General features: G+C 45.1%; 1 protein-coding gene across 2 annotated transcripts in view; it reads right to left on the minus strand.

Annotated features, from left to right (window-relative positions):
- Positions 1-21,255, minus strand: part of AGBL1 (AGBL carboxypeptidase 1) — a gene marked incomplete at its 3' end in the record, with an annotated part of 421,386 nt that extends 400,131 nt beyond the window's left edge. For both annotated transcript variants that reach the window (XM_079954219.1, XM_079954220.1), the window contains exon 1: positions 20,870-21,255. In XM_079954219.1, coding sequence (XP_079810345.1) covers positions 20,870-20,920 — 51 coding nt within the window. In that variant the 5' untranslated portion in view covers positions 20,921-21,255. The remainder of the gene's footprint in view (positions 1-20,869) is intronic.
- Between the last annotated feature and the right edge of the window lie 3,066 nt (positions 21,256-24,321).

A 24,321-nucleotide genomic window follows, 5' to 3' on the forward strand; every position in this document is an offset into this window, starting at 1 on the left:
GATACTTTGCAAGCAGTGTTTTCAACTTTTTTCCCTCCCATTAATGTTTCTCATGTTCTTTCAAAAACAAGAAACCCAATTTTCTCTCGGGGGTAACCTTTTATTTCATAATAGGCTTGCTTATAATATACTTCACTTTAACATTTGTTCTCATCATTCGTTTCTTTTTAGTTAATGCATTTTTGTGTCTTTATGTGAACTCTCATTTGTTGAGGGCTGCTGTTTTTCTCCCAGCTGAAACTCTTTCATATGCTGTTAACCAGGTTCTTTAAAATGTGATTTGGGGGACTTTTTAATGACAATAATCTATGTGCAGGTCAGTCCGAAGCAAAATCTTTGTTAGGGTGGCTTTGAGCCAACAATTTTAAAGCTATGACTCCCTTAAACCCTGCATGCAAATCATTTAAACTGTGTTCCACTTGAGAATCAAATCTGGGCTGACTTCGAAGGAGAAAGGAAAGCTCCTAGGTGGAAGGTGGGAGAGTCCACCATTTTCTGTGTGAGACAAGCGTTAAGGGCTACCTTTGTGAGACGACCCTGAGTTTTCTTTTCTCTATTCTCCCTCTGTTTTTGTTTTTATTTAGATTAGTTTCTTTTGTCTTAATGTATTATGAAAAAGCTTTCATAAAGTCTTATAGGGGGGATGAAATCTGGGCAATGGGAGGTGTCAGAAGGGGTTACAAAAAGGCTACAAGATGCCCCTCACACTTTACTTCCATTACAAACCATCTGTTTTTGAAAAAACGAATGCCAAACCATAGTGCTCATTGAGCTCTTATATGCTCTGTCTTGCTTGGGAAGCAATGCTCTTTTTGCATACCAGGTCATACACCAGGTCCCATGAGATCTCATGGAACTGTCCAAGTTCCCGCAAGATCTTGTGGGGCATCCCAGGTATTCTGAAGCAAAAATGCAGAGAGGGCTTTGCTTTCCTAGCAAAGCAGAGAGCTTTTAAGCTCTCTGCCTTGCTTGCATTTAACCTGAAGGACTTCAGCCCGTGGCCTTCAAACGCATCAGCTCTGCTGCAACAGACCAGGTCCATCAGGCCTCTTTTCTCTCAGCTGTCATCTGGAGGCACCTTTGCTAGATGCCTCACTCCATCATTTCCTGCCTCTGAACTATGCCAGATGGTCTATACAGGAACAACTATCTAGAAATTGGTGTCTGAGTTTTTAGTTTTATTTTCCTCTTCCCTCCTTGTCCCCCTTTTTCCTTGTGTGTTGTTCATTTTACTGACTGGTTGATAAGAATGTAAGCCTGCAGGTACTTGCAGGTGTCTTGTTTTGATTTAATATAAGCCACTCTGGAAGCCTTTTCTGGCTGAACAGCGGGGTACAAATGCTCTAAATAAATAAACAATATTGTTAAAGTGGCACATAAGTCAATTACACATAAGTTGCAATAGTACCAAATGTTATTTCAGTTTTAGACCGTGGGCTTGCAGGGGACACACACACGCTCCTGGAAGCCAAACTGTTTTGGGCCCCCTCAGTATCTTTTGGGAGGGGGCTGGGCACCCCCAATGTTGAGGGGCTGGAGGAGGCTGTGCACTGAGCCAAGTGCAGAGCCGAGCATGGCTCCAGTGGCCAGCTCCTTCTCCTCCTCCAGCTGCTGCAGAGGTGAAGGAGGGTGGAAACATGCTCTTGTGTCCTAACAGTGGCAGCTCCAGGAGGAGGTGGAGGAGGAGCTGCCGGCCATTGAAGCTGCGCAGCCGCCACATTTAGTTCCATCCCCCAATGTCCTGACATCATGCACACGACGTCCCCCCACCCATCACCCTCACAAGCTGGCACCTCTGCTTGGAAGACTGACATCACTGCTGCCAGAACTTCAAAAGCCAGTTTAGCCAGTCAGAAGCACTTGGGGGCGGGGCATGGATTGTTAGTTTTTGTGTTTTACCACTGTGCAGTGCTTTTGGAGTCACAGGACTCTGTTTACATTCCAGAGACATTCCAGGCTGTTGGAAGTCTCACGGAAGACAGGAGACGTATGTGATGTTACTGTTTTCCTGTTCCTTTGTTTTCCAGTTGTTCTCTGCTTTCACAGAGAGAGGATGTATTTTTATTTGCTGTCTGCGTAGATAGCAATAAAGCATAGCCATGTAGCCATAAATCTCATCACTTCCGTGTGCTGCTTTGATTCTCTGCTGAATGGGGTGTGCCTGGAGCCTTATCAGTGGCTCAGGTCGTCAATGACATTGGAGGGCAATTCCGAAGGACGATGAGCTTTATCAGCTCGGTTGAATGCAGATTCTGACATGGAGCAGGTCTTGTGAGGGGTATGACCAAGGGCCACATAGGGAGGCCAGGAGGGCTGCTTCCCCCCCCCATCTGATCTTCTCCACCACTGCTTGAGCAGCAAGAAGTTGTATTCCAAAATTTCTGGAAGGTACCAAATTGGAGGATGCTGCTGTTGCTTCTCTGCTCATTTTCTAAAGTGCTACGGACCAGAAATGCCTCCTTTGTAGATCTCAATACCAACAGGGAATTGGGGGGGGGGGGACTGAAAATATGATGAGAGCTTTTATGATGAGGCCATGAATTTTTCTTTTGGGATAACAAGAGAGAGGGCACTGCAATTTAAGATACCTCTCTCTTTTTCTCATTACGCTCCTTTTCCTGCTTATGCGTAAACTTAGAGAGCCTTACCCAGCAAAGTGGTGCTCCAGACACAATTCTGATAAGATGAGGGATCTATCTGACTTCAGCCGTCCCCTCTGAAACATCCTTCTTTCTTTCTTTTTTACCCAGGCAAAGAGTCACCGCGGCGGATGTGAAGTGGAAGCGCATTTAGGGAATAGATTAGGAGCGAAGGGCGAGTGGAGCTTGTGCTGTACAAGATTGGGCCTGGCTGCATGCATCTCTTATTAACTCACTTGAACTTTGCCTCTCCCCTCTTAACTCTCCTGCTGCTTACCCATGTGGAATGCAGAGTGAACTACAATATCTAATTTATTTCTCTGTCTCCTGTAGGGCCAGTCTATAGCATCACCAAACTGATGTCGCTGTTAAAGCTTGTGCGCGCATGTGTGAATGCAGGTGTCTGGGGAAGAGGGGATCTGGGCTTTTTTTCAGGGGGAACTCAACGTAACTCAGCTCTTGCACCTCTCAGGTGGGTGCCATTGCCATTCCAAGAGAAAAAAGGGGGCATACATGGTGAGTTCCGGCACCTCTTTTTCCAGAAGTGAGTTCCAGCACCTCTTTTTTCCAGAGTGTAACCTGCAATCTGGAATGCCCAGGAAAATATTTTCTATTGGAATCAACCCTTTGATTGTATAAACTGGTCCTGATGTTCATGTACACATATACATAATTGGCCCATTTGTTTCCAGAATAGCAATTTATTCTTGGAAAGATGAAGCATGCAGAAAAGCAGCTCCGCTCACTCAGCTTCCAATGACTTCAGCCATTCAGCATTTTAATTGCAGGAGAAGGTCAGCTGTACCAAACTTCCCTTCCCTGCTGGTGTCCTTCTGTCCATCTGTGTTGCAGACAGGTGGGTAGCTCAGATGCCAACGCAGAAGCATCTGTTCTTCCCACTATTTCCCTACTGCTACCACTCATGCTTCTAGGTAGATCAGTGCAAAGCAGAACAATTGCAACTTTATCTTTTGCAAGAGGTCGTGGCTACCTGATGCTTCCAGTTGCAAAGACTGTCTAAGGTGGCATTAAATATTCCTTCTTTTCAGCTTTGACTCTGAATTCATTCATTTTAGCAGGGCTGAAGTATTTCCAAACAGTCACTTAAATTATATAAATATGCACTTTTTTCCAGTCATGTTTGGCATGTTCCTGCTTCTCTGCCCTTTCACTCCATGGCCACTAATTTTTCTTTTTCTTTCTCTACAATTAGTTACAGGGATAATCCCAGCCAATCAGCAATTGTGTGGTGGATGGAATGATGTCACAATGCCAGTGTTTTTTTTCTGGGGGGACACATACCCCTAAACATTTTGTGAATCTAAGTTTGGCCTCATTGAGGGGCAGTATTTAAATATGAATAGGAAAATGAGAGTACCCCTAAACATTTTTTTTAGGGGGGGAGCACTGCACAATGCTACATAGAATTGCAAAACAAAAACCGCAGACAGCATCTAAAATGAAACATCCAACACAAAACAAACAAAGGAAAACACTGACAGCATCCAAAAACAAAGAAAACATTTCTCAAGATCCGGGGGGGGGGGTATTTTCAGAACAGCCCAACATGTTTCGGCCAAGTGAAATTGAAAAAATAGCCTACAGAGATTTCTGCAAAATATATCTTCCATACAGTTACAAATCAATGTGTAAAGGACATTGAATAACTTTTATTGCACAGGTCCTTAGACCACAACAGCACAAAGCAAAATAATAAAAGGGAAACCAGGAAACAGAATTTGCATAAATGCACATAGAAATCACTACTCGATGTTTGAGATTTGTAATTAGTAAAATTAGCAATCAGGATAAAATAAAAACATATTAATGTTAAAGCATAAAAAATCTTTATAAAATAACACACATTACTGATTTAGTACAAACCATGATGAACAATGCAAAAGTAAACAAGGAAGACAGCCTGATATAATGAATGATAATAAACTATCAATAAGGGAGTGGCTATTTTTGTGATAATGAAGGATACTGAACATGTGCAGCAGCAATATAGCTGGCAGATCTCTGCAAGCTGTTTTTCAATTTAACCACATAAGGCTTTCAACAATTACCGCTGGGTTTGCGACCCAGCACGGGGTTTCCCAGGACCAGGGTGCCATCCACCTTGGCTACAGGGTGGCCTTCACCCCGCCCCCATCCCAGCAGACCAATGGGCTGGGGGCGGGGGCCTGAAAAGGGGCCCCTACCCACTCCCAGCATCTTGAAACAGTGCCACATAGTGAATCAGATCTGGCAATGCTTACTGATGGGGAAAAAAACCTGTAGGAGTTGAAAGTCTTGGCATTCATCAAAGCGAAGTGACGTGCTTCAGGTAGGGAAATGGGGTAGATGAAGGCAGGAAATGGAAATAGTTAAACTATGCAATTTGGTCCCACAGGAGGCAGAGATGACCACCAACTTAGATGGCTTTGAAAGAGTAGGAAAGAGTCCTTGGCCTATAAGGCTACTAGCAATATTAGCTATGCCCTGCGTCCACCGCTGAAGGCAACAGTGCTTCCAAACGCCAGTTGCTGGAAACCATGAAGTGGGGAGTACGCTTGTGTTCAGATCCTGCTAGCCGGATAGGACTAGCTGGGCCCATTGTCCCAATTTGGGCAGCTGTTCTTATGCTCTTGTGGGAGGCACCATTTGTGTTCCACTTGAGGTCACACAATGATCTTGGGCCAGCACCGCAACTGAGAGCGAAGGCCATGCTTCCTGTATTAGTCACATGGGGACTGCCACTCAATCAGGGATCATACAGTAGGTGGGATGATGTCACAATCCTATTGGGCTGTGTGATGTCATCTTAGAGCAAACTCAATAGAAGGGGAGCACAAGGGAGGTTAAAATAAATGAGCAAACATGTGTGTTCCAAAAGTATCTGAAAGGGAGCTATTTTACAACAGTGTCAGAAAGGTCTTTTGAAAACCCACCCTATGAATCTATTTCAGCCCCGCTAAGTATCATTGCATGCCAACTTCCAAGCTAAAAAACTGCTGCACGTCAGCTATGAAATACAGACAATATTTGGAAATCAAATACCATGAGATGTCTAATACATGCACCAGCTACTGGCAAGTATTTAGGTAGTGAGGTCCGTGTCCCCTGAAAAGGGGGTGGGGTTAAAAATGGTAAGAGATAAATAAAATATTTGGCATCAAAATTCACAGAGCATAATTTTCCAAGAGCAACTGCGTGACCCAACTATGCCTGGAAGCACACAGACTCCCTATTCCCTTCTCTAGCAAATACACCCTTCTCTGGCATGCAGAATGGTGCTTTTGGTCCCATTAGCCCATTCCACAGCCCACCAGAAAGCCTCACTGTGGACAGGTGTGCATAGCCTCTCCATGAGGCAAGCTCTTCCATGAGGGAAGCGGAGAATTCTTTTGTCTCCTAGCTGAACATGATGAGAATGCAGCCTGGGGGCGTGGAACCTGGCAAGAACCCTGGCCCTCAGACGGGGCTTTGAGCAGGGCCAAGCTCAAATTAGTTTGCTTGCACCCAAGTGGGAAACTACTTATTTGGTTTCTATCCCACCCTTCATCCTGTAGGAGAAAATGTATGTGCAGGGAGAGAGGGGAGATGGTGGGGAAGGACCATAACTCATGGGCTTTGCATGCAGAAGGTCTCAGGCTTAATCCCTGGGTAGTCCTGAGAGAATATGCAACTTGCATGCAAATCTGTCTCCCCTTTCTTGGTGATACCTAAGTGGCCACCTTAATTGTCTGGCTGCTTATTGGGTTGAGCTTTGTTCTTTGTTACAGAGAACATAAATACCTTATTGGTCTGCATATGGGCCACACTTTCCTCCCAGATCTGGCTTGTATAAAACCTGAGTGCAGCCTGTCATCATGCTGCTATTGGTAGAGCTGCGATTTAAGCTAAGACCTTGGGAACCCCACAGAACTTCGGTAAACTTCAGTAGTTTTTGTAAACGGATATTTTACGCCCTTCTCGACAGGTGATGCTGGTTGCCCAGTGAATTGTTCACTATGAGACAAGGCAAGAGGTAGCGTGTATTTTTTTAGATTGTAAAAAACACTGGATGGTGCCAGAGATTTACAGTATTTCCCCCCCTTTCAAAGAGATCTTGTTTTAGGGATGGCTTATATTTGGACCAATGCAGTATATTCCACTGCCACAAGCACTCTGTGCTATCTACTGGGTTGAGAGAGCCCTTGCCTCTCTAGACCAATTTGTTCAGCTGTGACTGAGATGGGAGCCAAGGCCTCTTTGACTCCTTTCAGAATCCCAGCTTTGATGTGGAGAGCTTTAAAGTCTTCTGGGTTGCCAAATTCCACACAAGAAGCTTGAAGATTAAAGTCACTGTGTTTAGCTTGTGACGAAGCAGTGTTGAATTAACATTTGGTTTTCTGGCAGTGGCACCCACTGAATTCATGGGAAGCTGATTCATGTTGCTGCTCTTTTAAGGAGCACAGGTGAACAACAGAATCAAGTGGTAAAGCTTTTCCAGGACTACCATTTTCAGTGGCCATCAGGGTGGAGGGAGCACCACACTGCATGTTCGACTGATGTATAAACACCTCCTCTCCATACCTTCCAATATTTTAAAATATGAATAGGGTATGTCTGCAACCTGGATTCAAGAACAAAGGTATTTACCATCTCTAAAGAATGGTTCGTATAGTTAAAGCTATGGTTTTCCCAGTAGTGATGTATGGAAGTGAGAGCTAGACCATAAAGAAGGCTGATCATCGAAGAATTGATGCTTTTGAATTATGGTGCTGGAGGAGACTCTTGAGAGTCCCATGGACTGCAAGAAGATCAAACCTCTCCATTCTTAAGGAAATCAGCCCTGAGTGCTCACTGGAAGGACAGATCCTGAAGCTGAGGCTCCAAGACTTTGGCCACCTCATGAGAAGAGAAGACTCCCTGGAAAAGACCCTGATGTTGGGAAAGATTGAGGGCACAAGGAGAAGGGGACAACAGAGGACGAGATGGTTGGACATTGTTCTTGAAGCTACCAGCATGAGTTTGACCAAACTGCGGGAGGCAGTGGAAGACAGGAGTGCTTGGTGTGCTCTGGTCCATGGGGTCACAAAGAGTCGGACATGACTAAACGGCTAAGCAACAACAACAACAACTCTATTCTGAACTTAAAAATGGAAAGCGTAATGCTGGTGGTCAACAAAATAGATTTAAAGACTCTCTCAAGGCAAATCTAAAAAGATATAGTATAGTATAAACACCAACAACTGGGAAACACTGGCCTGCAAGTGCGCCAATAGGACACGACTAAATGACTAAACAACAACAACAAAGAATGGTCACATTGGCCAGGTAATGCAATCAGTGACCAGTATCAGCAGGGCCAGATTTAGATGAAGAGAGGCCCTAGGCTACTCCACTTGTGAGGCCCCTCCCCATCCCCCACCCTCACAACTAGAAGAAAATGTAAGAGTGTTATAAACAAAATTGAGTGAACGCAAGGATGGTGACGGGTATTTAAAATTCTACAATTCACAATTTCTCCTCTAAAGGACATAAGATATTATTGTTAAATACCATGGTGATTTTTAAAAATGCATAAAATTAACACTGAAAAACTTTTGCAAGAACTGAACTTTGTAAACCTTTTGTGGCCTGGGCAGGCCTGGAACTAGTTCCCATGTCTTGTTCCTCTCTAAGGAACCAAGTTCAGCCTTCATGGCATTTAACCATGGCTCGGCATCCTCTGAGGTTAAACTTTGGACTTCTTGGAAGCTTGAAGGTTTCCAAACCTTCTCTAACAGCTGTATCTGCTTTGACTGTTTTAGCAAACTCTTCAGCATACCTTTTGGGTGGTTTACCCTTTGTGGCCCTTTCAGATCTGCATACTATACACAAGTCTTCCATGCTAGGCTTCTCCGCTTTAGCAGGCAGACCAGGTTGTCCCCTTATATACCTGCTGGGATTGACAAGGCATCTGACCCTCACCTGAATCTCATAACTCTCTTGTAGCTGCCTCTGATTAGTTATCATTTAACTCTTGGGGAAAATAATTAGCATCACATGTCATGTGCATGGAAGTTGCCGGACCAATTAACCAACAAGAAGGATTATTGTTAATAGCACCAGTTTTCCTCTAACTTAATATTGCTGGATAGTTTTGATGAACTGCAAAAGCATTTTTAGTTTGCTTTCTGTTGCCACCCTGGAACTTTTCTTTATTAGTGCCACTTTGTTTTGTATGATTCCTTGCAAATGAAGGAAAACAACCTTTCTGCTTGTATATGTTGATAATATAATTTTGGTTACTGAGGACAAACAAGATTGTACAAAAACAAGATTGGGTGCAGGCCTGGCCAAGACATAGGCGTCCTGATTTTGACAAAGGTGACCTGTGTGCATGCTTGCTTGATTAACAGCTGTTAGGAACTTCAAGGTGCCTGCTCTCCCTTCATATGGCCTTGGTACTGGACCTGGAGACTCCAATAGAGAGCATTCCATGTCAAGAAGGAGGGCAAGTGGGCACCCTATCAAGTGACAGAGCAGGAGCTACACGGAGCAGGGCCTTTTCACTGGTGGTGACCATTGTATGTCTCACTCTTCCCAGACCTGCTCTCTTTTGGCCTGTATTTTGCAGCTTTATAATTTAGGAAGACTTTGGAAGAACTGGTTGACAAGTCTTATCAGTTGCTGACGTATGAGCGGAATTTATTTGCTGCTATTCTGTGCTTCTGGTGCACCAGGGTTTACACCAGCATAATAGAGTTGGCCAGGATGCCAAAAGGGATACCATTTATGAGCTTTCTCCATTATCTGCACAGCAGGGGGTGTTCAGTCAACAGTGCAAAGGCAAGGCTGAAGCGTTCCCTGCTGGTTACCTGCTTTCAGCAATAGGGGTCACTGTTTGGTAGTACCCAATTGGTTAGCTGTCAGATTCTAGAGCTCCCTATTGGTGGCTCTTAGGTAATTCACAAAATACAGAGTCCATTCATAAAACACAGTGTTCATTCATAAAGCAGTAACATAAATCTCCATTGATACATATTGGGTGTATATTTCAGCTCCCTATTGGTGGCTCTTAGGTAATTCACAAAACAGTGTTCCTTCATAAAGCAGTAACATAAATTTCCATTGCTACATATTGGGTGTATATTTCAGCGGTTGAACGTACAAGTTTAAGGCCATGCTGTAGTGTAGTGTTTATGTGACTATGAATAAAAGGTGACTGGGCTCATTCTCTTGGGGTTTGGGGGGAAGAGGTGACAAAACTGATTTCCAAGAAGTGCCCCCTTTTATTTCCATAACAAGTCCTTGAGTCTGTATTCTGAATGGTGACACCAGGGACCTAGAAGGTGCAGGGCTTGTCAATTCAACCCCTGCACAGTCTCATCAGGGCTGACCTTAAGGCAATTGGAGCAATTGGGCCAAATTGGGCCTCACAGGCCGCTCCTGCACCAGGGCAATCTAGATGGATTTTATTTATATCTATAAGATTTTGCAGACTTTGGCTGTGAACTGGGTGTTGGATTTCTGCCTCAGTCAGAGGGATGTGCCAGTCTCCAGGCACTGGCTGAATTCCTTTTGACCTCCCTCCCGCGACTCCCAGCAGAAATCCAACAGTGGTAGCAGAGGATGGTTTCTACGATCCATGGGAGTCTGCAAAGATAGTAGCAGAGCTGCTGTTTCCATCGCTCCATGGAAGCCTCAAGGGAGGGGCTGTTTCTCTGCAGCAAGAAGCTGACCAGAAGAAGCTGACAGCCAAGCCACGGAGCCCAAGGTATGAGATTTTCGGGCTTAGAAGTGTGAATGCAGATTGATTTATTCTCTGCTTCAAAGGAGCAGCGTTTGGGAAAAACAGCTCCGACAGAGAAGAGGCCTGCATTCCAGACATTCTTGTGGTTTTCCTGTCCAAGGAAAGGAATGCACTGTTGCTAAGCAACGCCGGCCAGTTACTCGAGAGAGCTGGACAGTCAGGCTGTGCCTCAGAGAGGCAAAAACAACCTATGTTTTGACTAGGCTCTCATGAACTATTGGAAGCAGCCAGAGTTTAGAGCTGCCAGGTGCACAAGAGTGTAAACAAGCCAGCTATTGGATTTTAGAGGCTTGTGTTTGAGAGTTAATGCAAGGACTTAAAATGGATGCCAAAAAGGGGGGAGGTTTGCCTTCTCCACCCCTCCTGACCAATGACAATTATGCATCTTGGTCTATTAAGATGAAGGCCCTGCTGCAGAATCAGAGACTGTTTGAGGTGATTGAGAACCCCATCCCTGCAGCACCAACGCGTGCTTGGGAGTCACAGGATGTGAAGGCCAGAACAGCTATAATTCTGTGTGTGTCAGACTCTCAGCTTATCCACATACAAGATTTAGAGCACGTGAAAGATGTTTGGGACACGCTGAGAAGGACACATCAGAGAGATGCAGGTTCTTCAGCATTGCTGTATTTTGAAAAGCTGACCAACCTGAGGCTTGCGCCTGATGGAGATGTTCAAGCGCACCTGACGGAAATGAAATATCTGCGCCAACAGATGGTGGAACGCAATTTCCGTCTGCAGGAGGAAGTGTTTTGCTTCATGGTGATAAACAGCCTTAATCGGACTTACAAAACCGTTGCCAGTCAGCTGGGGTCCCTCCCAGCGAATCAATTGACTTCGGAGAGGGTCTATGCAGTTGTGCTTAATGAACAGGACAGACTTGCTGCCCTGGAGGTCAAGGACAGGAGGAGACAAGAACGGAGTTCTGACACCCCCACTGCTACTGCTACTGGAGAAAACGCTGTAGCTTTGAACGTTGTCCGATGTTACAATTGTGGACAGACTGGGCATCTTCAGCGGAGCTGCAAGAAGCCACGTCAGAACAAAGGTGCCAAGGGAAGCTCCACGAAGTCTGAGGCGTCAGGCAGAAGTCATGCCAAGTCACAGGCGAAGCCTGCAAAGGCTTTGATGTCCCTAAAAGGCACGCCAGAAGTGGAGAACGCTTTTGTCATTGACACGGGAGCGACGGTTCACATGACCCATCACAGAGAGCTATTTTCGTCGTTTAAGAAGCAAAGCTTCGTTGTACAACAGGCCAACGGTCAGGAGCTGAAAGCCACCGGAATTGGGACTGTGTACCTTGAAAGTCTGAACTTGACTATAAACAATGTTTATTTGGTTCCAGATTTGAAGTACAATCTGCTCAGCGTATCGCAGATTGCTAAGAAGGGACTAAAACTGTCCTATGATCATGAGAGCTGCGAAATCTACAAAGATGGAGAGCTGTATCTTTCTGCCAAAGAGAAAGGTGGACTGTATTTGTTGACTTTTGATCAAAGTGATTACATGAAATGTAATTCTAACATGATCTCTTTTGCAGGTGTAGCTGAGAAGAACGCCAAGCAGGTCACCTCGAGGGTCGACAAGGCATTTCAGCGGGTGTATGCTGACGTGATTGGTCCTCTAGCACCATCTAGAGGCAATGCAAAGTATTACTTAATATGTGTTGATTCTTTCACAGGATTTGTCTGGATTTATCTTTTGGAGAGACCAAAAGACGCCTTAGGAAGGTTTAAAGAGTTTTGTGACAAGGTTAAAAATATGCATGATGCTGACATAGATTGTCTTTGCACAGATGAGAAGCCAATTTTTCTCTTACAGGATTTCCAGAGGTTCCTGAAGAAGAAAGGGATAAGACACAGAATTGCTTCTTCAGAAGAAGCTTGGAAGAGATGTATCTGTGTTAGGGTGAACAAAGAATTGCAAAAGGGAATGGAAGCGCAATTGCTTAGTTCACATCTGCCACATGAGTACTGGGCTGAGTCGCTAATGTCATTTACTTATACGTGGTTGAGAAAGTTTTCAAAAGAGTTGGGAAGTTCTCCTTTTGAGAAACTGTTCCACAGAAAACCTTCTGTAGCCCATTTCAAGGTTTTTGGGTCTCATGTGAGGACAGAAGCTCCAGGTGGAGTAAAGAATGCCAGAGGCATTTTTGTGGGTTATGAAAAGAGTCTCTACAGAGTAATTTTGTCTGAATCTGGTCAGATGATTCTCACAAAATTTCTAGAGAGTGCTCCTGAACAGGAAAGAGTGATTGTTCACACATTTCCCACAGGTGATGATGATGATGTTGATTTTATTGAATTCAGTAGTACTGATGATGACAGCGATAGCTCAGACAGCTCAGTTGTCACAGTCATTAAGAGAAAATCTCACATAATGACTAGGCCCTCAGAAGAGGAGGATGAACCACTGATTAAGCTTAGTACTGGTTCTCCAGAGAGTTCAAAGGCTGAACCAGAAAGCAGAGAAGAGCAGCACCTCTTACGTAGGTCTGAGAGAGCAACGAAGGGTATACCACCCAAGAGGTATTCAAAAGAGTTTGCCAACCTAGCTATTGCATGTGTTGCTGTTGTAAACGACCAAGGTCAGATTGAAGCTGTGTCTGAGTCAGAGACAAAGGCACAACAGAGAGTTGCTAACCAAGGTAATGCAGATGCACTCATTCCTTGGAAGTCACACAACCAGAGAGGTACATTGGTAAAACCAGTGGTGGGTAGTTCCAAGGGTGGAACTGAAACAACAGGGGAATGTTATACATATAACAACTGTTTGTTTTCTTCTCTGGATCAAGCATTGCACGCTGCACGCATTGATTCTTTAGGGGGAGTATGTTACCATAAAGAAGCAATGCAGAAGCAAGAAGCAGCAGCTACGTTAGCTGCTGGAGGCTGGAAAGCCAGACAGGATGTTTGTGACTGTTACCATGGCAATAAAGGGGCAGTCCATTCTCCATATTGAGCACAGGATGTGAGCTCAGTGTGTGTCATATGATCTGTACAGGATGTACATGGGTGGAGTTTGAGAGTTTCTCTCTGTTGTTCGAAGAGAGCAGACATCTTTATCTGTATGGCTGCTAAAGACAGGAATAAAGACATGTAAATACGTTTCTGTCTGAGTCTGATTCCCCTCCCTGGGGACATGCAGGGAGGAGGAGAAGCAGTGGTGTGTTTTTCTCACAGTCTGGGAAAAATCGCCGATACGGACCTCATCTGTTTTCCTGCCGGGAGTCGCGGGAGGGAGGTCAAAAGGAATTCAGCCGGTGCCTGGAGACTGGCACATCCCTCTGACCGAGGCAGAATTCCAACACTGGGGCCCTACCAAAAAAAAAAAATTCAAGTTGCGCCCCACTGCTTCAAATTGGGCCCCACTGGCTAGCCCTGAGTCTCTTTGTTGCTGGGCCTGAGTTGCCCTGCCCTTGCATGAAGTCTTGGGTTTGCAATTTGGGAGAGGGGAGACTGCGGCACTGGGGAGAGGGCAGGCTGGTGAGGCCTCCTAGATTTAGAGACCTTATTCTTCATCCTACTTAGCCTATACATAAATCCAGCACTGAGTATCAGCTATCTTGTCAGGAGACAAGCCACACTCTCAAATTTCTGTTGTATACCGCCTCTTTCTGTGGCACATGTATGATGCTTTTTGGGATGGTCTTTGGCTACGGGGCTGGGCAATTTCAAAATCTTTAAAGGTTCTTGCCCACCTTTGCTCTGGATCCTCATCTCCTTGCAAGGGGGGGACTCTGTTGCAACAGAAAAATAAAGATCTTCCTTGCTTTCAATGGATCTACTCAATTTTCTCTGACTGATAACGGAATTAGCAGGGATAATGAACCCCTTGGGCTGTAAAAGCCAACCTAAACTTTTTCTATACCAATACCACTTTAAACAATCATGGCTTCCCTCAAAGAATCACGGGAACTGTAGTTGAAGGGTGCTGAGAGTTGTTTGGAAACCCCTGTTCCCCTCCCAGAGCTACAATCTACAGAGTGATTTATCCAACTAAGTCCTCTTCCCAGGAAATTCTGCAAATTGTAGTTCTGTGAGAATAATAAAAGTATTCTAGCAATTCTCAGCATCCTCAACTACAGTTTTAAGTATTCCTTTTGGGTACCCCTGACTCTCTAAAGTGATATGGTACTGCTTTAGATGTATAGACCAGATGGGGCCATATAAACATGTGTGATTTAAAAAACAAAACAGTAAAAATAAAATAAATTAAGCTCCCCGAGGCAACAGCCCAATGGACACTAAACTCCATGCTGCACCAGAAAACTCCCCTTCAGTTCCCAGAATTGTTTTCCTTCTGGAAAACCTGCAAACAAGGTGTGAAGTTAAAAATTCCCTCACATTGTTGCTCCCCAGTGACTGGCATTCAAAGGCCTGCTGCTCCTCTTCCTGCCATCATGACTCATAGCCATTTTCAAAAATACGTCCCACTGTGCTCAGTGGGGCTTATGCCCAGGTAGAGACAGGGTAGAAATGTGGTTCACATCTCAATGCAAGACTACCTAACCTGCAGTTCCCATAACAATACAGAAACAGAAAAGCAGATATCCTTCAGAATTCACACTTCTCCAAATTATTTGATGCAGATCTGGGGGGTGTATAAAAATGTATATATGGGTCAGTGAGTGAAGATGCATATATTTGTGAAAATGACAAAACAAAAATACATTATATCTGCTTTCAGAAATGTACTCACAAATTTTCATGAGGACCTTTAAAACTTTTTTTTTTTTTTTTGCAAAAATGCTGTAAAAATGTAGCAAACAGAATTTAAGATTGGAAAGACAGAGGGGGGACAGAATTGACATTTGCCCATCCCTACTCCCAGGTAAGTATGTGTAGGATTGCAGCCTCAGTCAACACCAAACATCATTGCATAGGGTATCAAGTCAGAGGATTTCCCCCTTGACCTCAGCATAAAGCAATATCTCAGTCTGTCATCTGCAAAGCAAGTGCTGGGAAAGAGGAGGAGGGCAATTCATGATGTCTAAGGGAGGCTCTTGTGTCTGTTCCCTGCTAGGTTCCTGTCTTGTGCAGAGAGGAATCCACACATCCTCCATCAACACATGATTTTCACCTCTTTCATTTTGAATTGTAGCCTGCTGTCAAGCTGGCTGTCCAGCGCACTGGGGTGCAGGTCACGCAGGTACCTGCCAGCCGTCCCAGAGAGTGCCAGCTCTAAATGAGCACAATCCAAAACCCAGAGGTTGTGGCCTCAGCAAACATGTGTGCCATTCTGAGTGCTGGAACTAAATCTAGGATGCCTCATATAGTGTCTGTATCCACTGCCAATGAATAACAAGAGCATCCTGTCATCTTGGGCTTTGGAAAGATATTGGAGGCTCATCAGATGTTGGAATTCTGCCTCGGTCAGAGGGATGTGCCAGTCTCCAGGCACCGGCTGAATTCCTTTTGACCTCCCTCCCGCGACTCCCGGCAGGTAAAACAGATGAGGTCCGTACCGGCGATTTTTCCCAGACTGTGAGAAAAACACACCACTGCTTCTCCTCCTCCCTGCATATCCCCAGGGAGGGGAATCAGACAGACAGAAGCGTATTTACATGTCTTTATTTCTGTCTTTAGCAGCCATACAGATAAAGATGTCTGCACTCTTTGAACAACAGAGAGAAACTCTCAAACTCCACCCATGTACATCCTGTACAGATCATATGTCACACACTGAGCTCACATCCGGTGCTCAATACGGAGAATGGACTGCCCCTTTCTTGCCATGGCAACAGTCACAAACATCCTGTCTGGCTTTCCAGCCTCCAGCAGCTAGCTTAGCTGCTGCTTCTTTCTTCTGCATTGCTTCTTTATAGTAACAATATCTGTTTTAACACATTGGGGTTTTATTTTTTCCCTTTTGACAGGCTGTGGAATTACAAGTTATTTTTTTAAAAAAGCAAAAAAAAAAATCTAGCCTCAGTGTTTCTTGTATTTTATTTAAAACTTAGTGGGCTGAATTCAAAGTTCTGTGTCCGCAAACACAGGGGCTCTTGCACTAGCAGGTGCATTCGTTTTCATGTAGCATAGCAGAAAGGCCCCTCTGAGTAAAAGGGTGTAAATGTCTAGTTTAGGGTCACACGCTTTTGAATACTCCCTGATTTTGAACTCTGGGAAACAAAACCTTTTTAAACAAAAACAAAACCAAAAAACTAAGTTGAACTATTTCCCTTGAACTGTTTGTTTTCCACATGTAAGGAGTATTGGGGATGAAGGACACTCAAGCATGCAATGAATAAAAGCCCACACAGCAAGAAGCAGTATATTCTAGGTTAAGGTGGCACTGCTTTATTTCGCTGATTCGATCAACTGAGAGGTGGGTCTGAATGCTGAACTTCAGAGGATGCATGAAAGTAAGGGCTCATTTTAGGACAGATGGAAAAACTAGACTGAATGAGGCCCATTCAGTTCAATTTGCACTTATCTGGAATAAACACAGAGCGGACAGAATGGGCATGAATGGGACTCCTTCTGTGTCCATTCAGACCATGGTGGGGTTCACATACCTATCTCAGGTAGTGGCCGAGAAGATATTACCATCATTTATTTTCCTTGCTCCATGAACATTCTAGTGCAGACTTACTCTCAGACATTTTGTGGGGGAATTGTAGCTGCCCCCCCCCCCAGAGAGAGAGAGAGAGAGAGAGAGAGAGAGAGAGAGGGAATGAATGGAATATTTTTCTCCTAGCCACCACCCAACATCACAAATGGTCTGCACTGGGATGTTTGGGGGGGCAATTGGAAAGGGGGTACAGAATGCCATCCAAAAGCAGCTGCTGATCTCTACACTACCTCCACAGGGGAGGACCCAAAATTATTATTTAAAAATAGCAATGTGATCCTGAGTACCAACATGAAAAATTAGCCAAGACAGAAAGCATGAAAAAGAATGGAATTTCAGGGAAGGAAACATGGGATGAACAGATTTTTAGAAATAATAATAATAATCCTTTTTGCACACTCTTACATGAATACAAGGTGTGAGTCTTCAATTTGATCTGCATTTTGCAGGGGGGAAACGAATTCTGCAAATCGACGGAGCTCATGAATTTTACACAAGGAACAATCTGAAGACAAACGTCTGCCACACCAAGACATCTGTAGTCTATGTAGTTCTACTTTGAAGCCACTAAGTCTTTTTTTACTTGTCATATGCCCTTCCACAACACATGGCACAACACACCACCATTTAATTGCTTCTGCCTGTCTTTAAATAGAGACATTTTTTTTAATTGCACCAAGGAATGAAATTTTCCATGAAAAAGTTCCAGAAATTAAATGACTTTGCATCCCGACTCCAATTTTCTTTCTAATTATGTAGCGGGTTTTAATTAATGGGGGAAAGCCAGTGAAGTAGCAATCGTGGTTTTTCATTTTCTTTATCACATTTTCATTCTGATCTTATTCTGTTTGGCTCAGGGCAGTGGGCAAGGTTTGCCCACTCCTGTTCCATTATCAAAACAGCCCTGTCAGATAGGACATCCCTGTAAAGGAATGACTGGCACAAAATTATCAAATATCCAACAGGCTGAGTGAGAATTTGAACTAAGGCCTCCCTGCTCCTAGTATAAAACTAACTACAGTGGTAAGGTAAAAGTAAAGGGACCCCTGACCATTAGGCCCAGTCGTGATTGACTCTGGGGTTGCGGCGCTCATCTCGCTTTATTGGCCAAGGGAGCCGGCGTTTGTCCGCAGACAGCTTCCGGGTCATGTGGCCAGCATGACTAAGCCGCTTCTGGAGAACCAGAGCAACACACGGAAACACCATTTACCTTCCCGCCGGAGCGGTACCTATTTATCTACTTGCACTTTGGCATGCTTTCAAACTGCTAGGTGGGCAGGAGCAGGGACTGAGCAATGGGAGCTCACCCCATCGCGGGGATTCGAACCGCCAACCTTCTGATCGGCAAGTCCTAGGCTCTGTGGTTTAACCCACAGCGCCATCCACGTCCCTTAACTACAGTGGTACCTCGGGTTAAGTACTTAATTCGTTCCGGAGGTCCGTACTTAACCTGAAACTGTTCTTAACCTGAAGCACCACTTTAGCTAATGGGGCCTTCCTGCTGCTGCTGCGCTGCCGGAGCACGATTTCTGTTCTTATCCTGAAGCAAAGTTCTTAACCTGAAGCACTATTTCTGGGTTAGCGGAGTCTGTAACCTGAAGCGTATGTAACCTGAAGCGTATGTAACCCAAGATACCACTGTACTAGTTAGTTGTACCCAGAGAAGACCCACTGAAATTAATGAACCTAAGGGGTTGTTGTTAATGGGTAGTTAATGTTCATTAACTACCCATTAACAACAACAACCAACAGTGAGTCAGGGGCAGTTTCACTCCTCCATTTGTTCTTTCTCTCATCATCATCATCATCATCATCATGTTATTATTACCCATCTGGCTGGGTTTCCCCATCCCCACTCAGCCATTAACCTCATTGGGTGACCTTGAGCCAGTCACTGCCTCTGCCTAATTTACCTCACAGGATTGTTGTGGGGATTAAATGAGGCAGGATGAGAACCATTGTATGGATGAGAACCATTGTATGCCACATTAAGTTGTGGAGAAAAAGGTGGGCTGATATTAACAACACATTCTAAAAACATCCTTATAACCTCTTCCCTGCCTCCACACACACAAAAAAAATACCACCCACAAAAAACGGACAAAATCAGAACTTTGATTTAGTAGGGAAATTTTGGGACCTGTTAAATAGGGACAGAGGAGTGTATATAGCTATCTACCAAGAGCGGGGAACCATTTTTCTCAGCTTGATGCCCACATTCCTTCATGGACTGCCTTCTAGGGGCCACATGCCAATGGTTTGCAGGGCCACAAGCAAAAGTTGGTGGGGCAATTCATGTGATTCCTCCCTTTGTACAGAAGGCTATCTCCCAAACTCAGAGGCTTCTGTACAAACATTCAGACAAGCAAGAGGCATAATCCCAGTCCAATGATACATTCCAGCTAAGCACCTCGTAAAGGTGCAGAGCGGGATCGGTGGTGGCCCCAGAGATGAGCTGTGGCCTGGGAAGGGTCCAGAGGGCCTGGTAGAAATTCCTAGGGTGTGCCTTTGTCCCCTGCGACCTGAGATTCCCAACCTTAGACACACACACACACACACAGAGAGAGAGAGAGAGAGAGAGAGAGAGAGAGAGAGAGAGAGAGAGACCCACTAGGGACCCTGCCATTTCCACCACCCTTCTATTTACTGCCTTCATAAAGGTAAAGGGTAAAGGGACCCCTGACCATTAGGTCCAGTCGTGACCGACTCTGGGGTTGCGGCGCTCATCTCGCTTTATTGGCTGAGGGAGCCGGCGTACAGCTTCCGGGTCATGTGGCCAGCATGACTAAGCCACTTCTGGTGAACCAGAGCAGCACATGGAAACGCTGTTTACCTTCCCACTGGAGCGGTACCTATTTATCTACTTACACTTTGTCATGCTTTCAAACTGCTAGGTTGGTAGGAGCAGGGACCAATCAATGGGAACTCACCCCGTCGCAGGGATTCGAACCGCCAACCTTCTGATCGGCAAGTTCTAGGCTCTGTGGTTTAACCGCAGCGCCACCTGCATCCCTACTGCCTTCATGCTCCTGCCTTAATGACAGACATGCTACATCTCCATTAGTGCAAACTAGGATGCTCCTCTCCCTCCATAGCAGCTGCTGGAAGGTGTCACATTCAGGATGTCAAAGATGCTAGCATAAACAGCACGAGCCTTAATTCCCAAACTGCAAAAATCCACTTTCTGTTTGCAGGTTGGAAGGTTCAACCTCTCTTTGGGCTTTCACCAACATAGGAGAGATTTTTTTTAAAGAAAATTCTGTTGAAAGGTTCTTACATATACAGAAATCATTCTTAGGCTTCAGGTGTCTGGAGTAAATAACAACAACAGCATCCATTCTATGCAGCTACAAATCCAAGCCTAATTTCAAAACAAAACAAAAAAATGGATGCTAGACCTGAATGCATAAACTGAGGGTAAAAATCATTTGTTTTTCTGTTCTGAAACCCAAAGCAAATCCCAAACTTGCAGCAGACTTAAAACAGCTAGGACTGTTGCAAGAAAAGATTTCAGTGCAAACAATCTATTGCCTAATATTTACACAGCATCTGAATGTACAAAAAGCACTCTATGTACATTGCAAAGTTGGTCAATACTGTATTATTCTTTCTGTGTTGCAGACAGAGGGCTGAGAAACAGACGCTTGCCTAAGCTGGCCACCTGATAAGTTCATGGCATGGGTGAGACTTCCTGGTTCAGTGCTCACAGTCTCATTCCATGCACCCAATCTGATTTTGGACAGCATGGAGGTGTTAAATATCAAAGCAGGTACATCCATTCAATTCTTATGGCTGACCTTGAGACAGGAGGGAAGCAGGCAGGAGGGAGGGGAGAGAGTAAGACAGAACCAACAGGGGTCTCCCCATTCTAGCTACTTTGAAGTCCTCTTACCTGAAGCGTAGAGAGAAGAACTTGCAAGCCACTAACTTCTTGCTCAGCCATGCTGCTCTATGCTCACTCTCTAAGTACTAGCGGTGCATGCAATTCCAACAGTTGCTTTGCTAACAGTCCTCGGCCTGATTCAGAGAGAGCAGCTAAACTCCAGAGCAGGAGAAAGTAAAAAACCAGAGCAATGCAACTCTAGACCTCCACGCAAGAGATAAATGTACACACAGGCACTCACACTCTCCCTTCACATACACACAGCCCGCCCCCTGGTCTCCTGTCCCTGTAGTGGTCTCCCACTGTGACAGAGAGATTAATTCCTATATAAAGAATCTGAGGGATTAAGCAAAGTGCTCTGTGAAAGGTCCGGGTGTTGGGTGCACAGCCAGAGGCGTGCAGGGTGGGTGGTGATGGCAGCAGGAGGAAAAGGCAAAGAGAGGAGAACCTCAGATCCTCTGGGCAAAGCCTGCGAAGAAGGAGGGGAGGGCGATCGAGGCTGCCTGCCTGTCAGACATTCTCAGCTGACCTGCTGATCAGTTCCAGAGAGCCCTCAGAGGCCAGTCTGCTCCGACTGCTTCTGTCCTAGTGAAATTGGAGACACATGGAGATTGACAGGGCCCTAGACATTGGCAAGCAGAGGAGTCCTGCAGGCTTAGTAAACCAGAGCTCTTCACATGCTTTGTTTTAAAAAAAGCTGTTTTTAAGCTGCAGCCTATCTTGTATGCAGTACATGAACTGGCCTAGGTGTGTAGAGGGATTTTAATCAATAATCAAGGCAAGTCAGTAGGCTGGTCAGCAGCTGAGAAGAGAGAGCTTGGGGGGCTCCCAGCAATCATTCAAGCCTGAGCTGTCAGGTCCAAATGGTGGATCTATTTTAGTACAGCTTTGAACTTTATTATATTATGAATCTTTCCTGTGCATGCAAAAATCTCCAGGATCTCCAGGTAAGGATGGAAAAGACTCCAGTCTGAAACCACCAGAGAGCTGCTGTCAGTCAGTGTTGGCAAGACTGAGTTAGATGGTCTGACTTAGGAAGCTGCCTTATTCCAGTGGTCCATCTAATTCAGTTTTGTCAACACTGTCTGGCAATGGCTCTATGGGAATCCTCTAAGGGAGAAGTGGATAAAAATTGGGTGAGGAAGGATTAACTAAGGCGTGATCCTGATTGATTGCCCCCCCAAAAAACTCAACAAGTTTGGGTCTCCCACCCCCAAAAAAGCTCAACAATTTTGGTCAATCCAATGGATAGATCATTGCCAGTTTTTTTATAGTGGGAGTTGATCGCAGTCTCTTGGGAGTCAGACATGCCTGTTTTAGAGCAAGTTGCTCACTAGAAGCTCTCCATGGTACTGCAAAAACTTGTCCACCTTACTGCCTTCACAGGATCAGAACACAATGGCTATGTAGAAGGCAAAGTCCTATCCCCCAGCCACCGAACACTTTAGACAGCCACAATTCTGGTTTTCCAAGATTTCAGCACAATCTGTGATCCAGCAACCATGCTGAAGCTAAGCAGGACTGGCAATGGCCAGTGCTTGGATGGAGAAGATCTCCTATGTTTCTCTGGTAAGGTAAATTGTAAAAGAACTCTGGATGGTTAAGTCCAGTCAAAGGCGACTGTGGGGTGCGGCATTCATCTCACTTTAGGCCGAGGGAGCCAGCGTTTTTCCGCCTACAACTTTCCAGGTCATGTGGCCAGCATGACTAAACCACTTCTGGTGCAACAGAACACGTGATGGAAGCCAGAGTGCACGGAAACGCCATTTACCTTCCCGTGGCAGCAGTACCTATTTATCTACTTGCACTGGTGTGCTTTCGAACTGCTAGATTGGCAGAAGCTGGGACAGAGCAACGGGAGCTCACCACCATCGAGCAGATTCGAATCGCTGACCTTCCGATCAGCAAGCCCAAGAGGCTCAGAGGTCTAGACCACAGCGCCACCTACGTCCCTCGTTGCTCTGGTATGCAGAAGCAGGTGGGTGGATCCTCTGCCCTCCACAGCCAAGACCAAACACCAACACACACACAGAGGTGATGGGAGTTGGTGTCCAACAAACCTCTGGAGATCATCATATGGGCTGCTCTTGGGCCAGAGAATGAGCAGCTGCAGGGACCTTAATGTTAGTATTTCACGCCTCCGATGCTGCAGATAAGATTGGTGTAAATCACATGCCTGTCTGGGAGAGTGTGGGAATGGAAGACAGTCTTATTTCTTCCGCTGTATGTACTATTGTACTGTACTGTACTTTTGCTTTTACTTGTTTCCTGTTCCTCTCTCAGAGCTGGAGAGAGAAAACATCATGATTCCTTTGTCTGTACATAGTGTGCATATAAATACTGTACGTAGATTAGCTCTACAATGTCTCATGCTTCTTGCTGTGTTATGCTAGAAGATTAGTGTGCATATATCATTTGGTATATGTCGCTGAAGCGCACTGGAGAAGAAGGGAAATGCCTTTTCCAGAGGTGAGCATATCGGAGGACGCTTGGAGTTTGGGGGCTGCAGGGGCACCCCAGGGCGTTTTCCAACACTTAAGTCCTCACTCCCTGTCAGGTAGAACTCCATGCCAAATGTCAGTTTCCTCAGGATTGCAAAGGTAAAAAGAAGCATGCCCAGGCCTCTGGTTGGCCACCATGAGAACTGGGTGCTGGTCTGATCCAGCAAGCACTTCCACTTTCATTAAAAGCTGAGATTTTTTTGGAAGCTGGACATTGTGCCCTGTTCCACATTGTGTGCTTTCCCTGCACTCCTGCAGAATCACCGCTTATACTCAGCCTTTTGCATAGTCAGATATAGAAACAGGGCAATCAGAAGATATTTCCTTAATAAACCACCGTCGGACGCTTCATCACTTCCCACCACTTCTATCCTGCCATAACACGATTGATAACAGACTTTACATCCTGAGGAGTATTTCCATCCAACTTTGTTCTCAGCTTTGTTCTTGAAGCCTTTGTTCTGAGAGCACCCAAGTGACTTACATCCAAGCCTGGCTATGTAAGAACCCTGATCAATGCTTTTTTTGCTCCCTTTTTCTTTTAGCCTTCCTCTAGACAATTATGCTTGATGAATAAGCTTTGAGTGATTACAAGTCAGTTAGAAAAATAACAACTAAGGCTGAGGGCAATCCCCAGGTTTGAGAAGGTCTCTTACAAGGTGCCTCCAAGTGCCCAGGTTACTGAGCCACCTGGCCTGCCTAGCAACAGTGGCTAAGTCCCAAAAGATGCCCACCATTTTGAATTCCCACAGTGTCCAGAAGTGACACAACATCAGATCCCCCAGAACTCAGTGGGAAACTTAACAAAGCAAGGTGGCCCCCAGATCTAGCAGGCAAAATTCACAGTGCTGGTTATTAGCTATAAAGCACTATCTGGCTTGGGCCCAGACTACTTGAAAGATCGTATCTCCCTGTGTAAACCTGCCCAGTTGCTAAGATTCTCAGCTGAGCACCTACCCT

The sequence above is a fragment of the Podarcis cretensis genome (assembly GCF_951804945.1).
Source record: "Podarcis cretensis genome assembly, chromosome: 14".
In the NCBI taxonomy this organism is placed as follows: domain Eukaryota; kingdom Metazoa; phylum Chordata; class Lepidosauria; order Squamata; family Lacertidae; genus Podarcis; species Podarcis cretensis.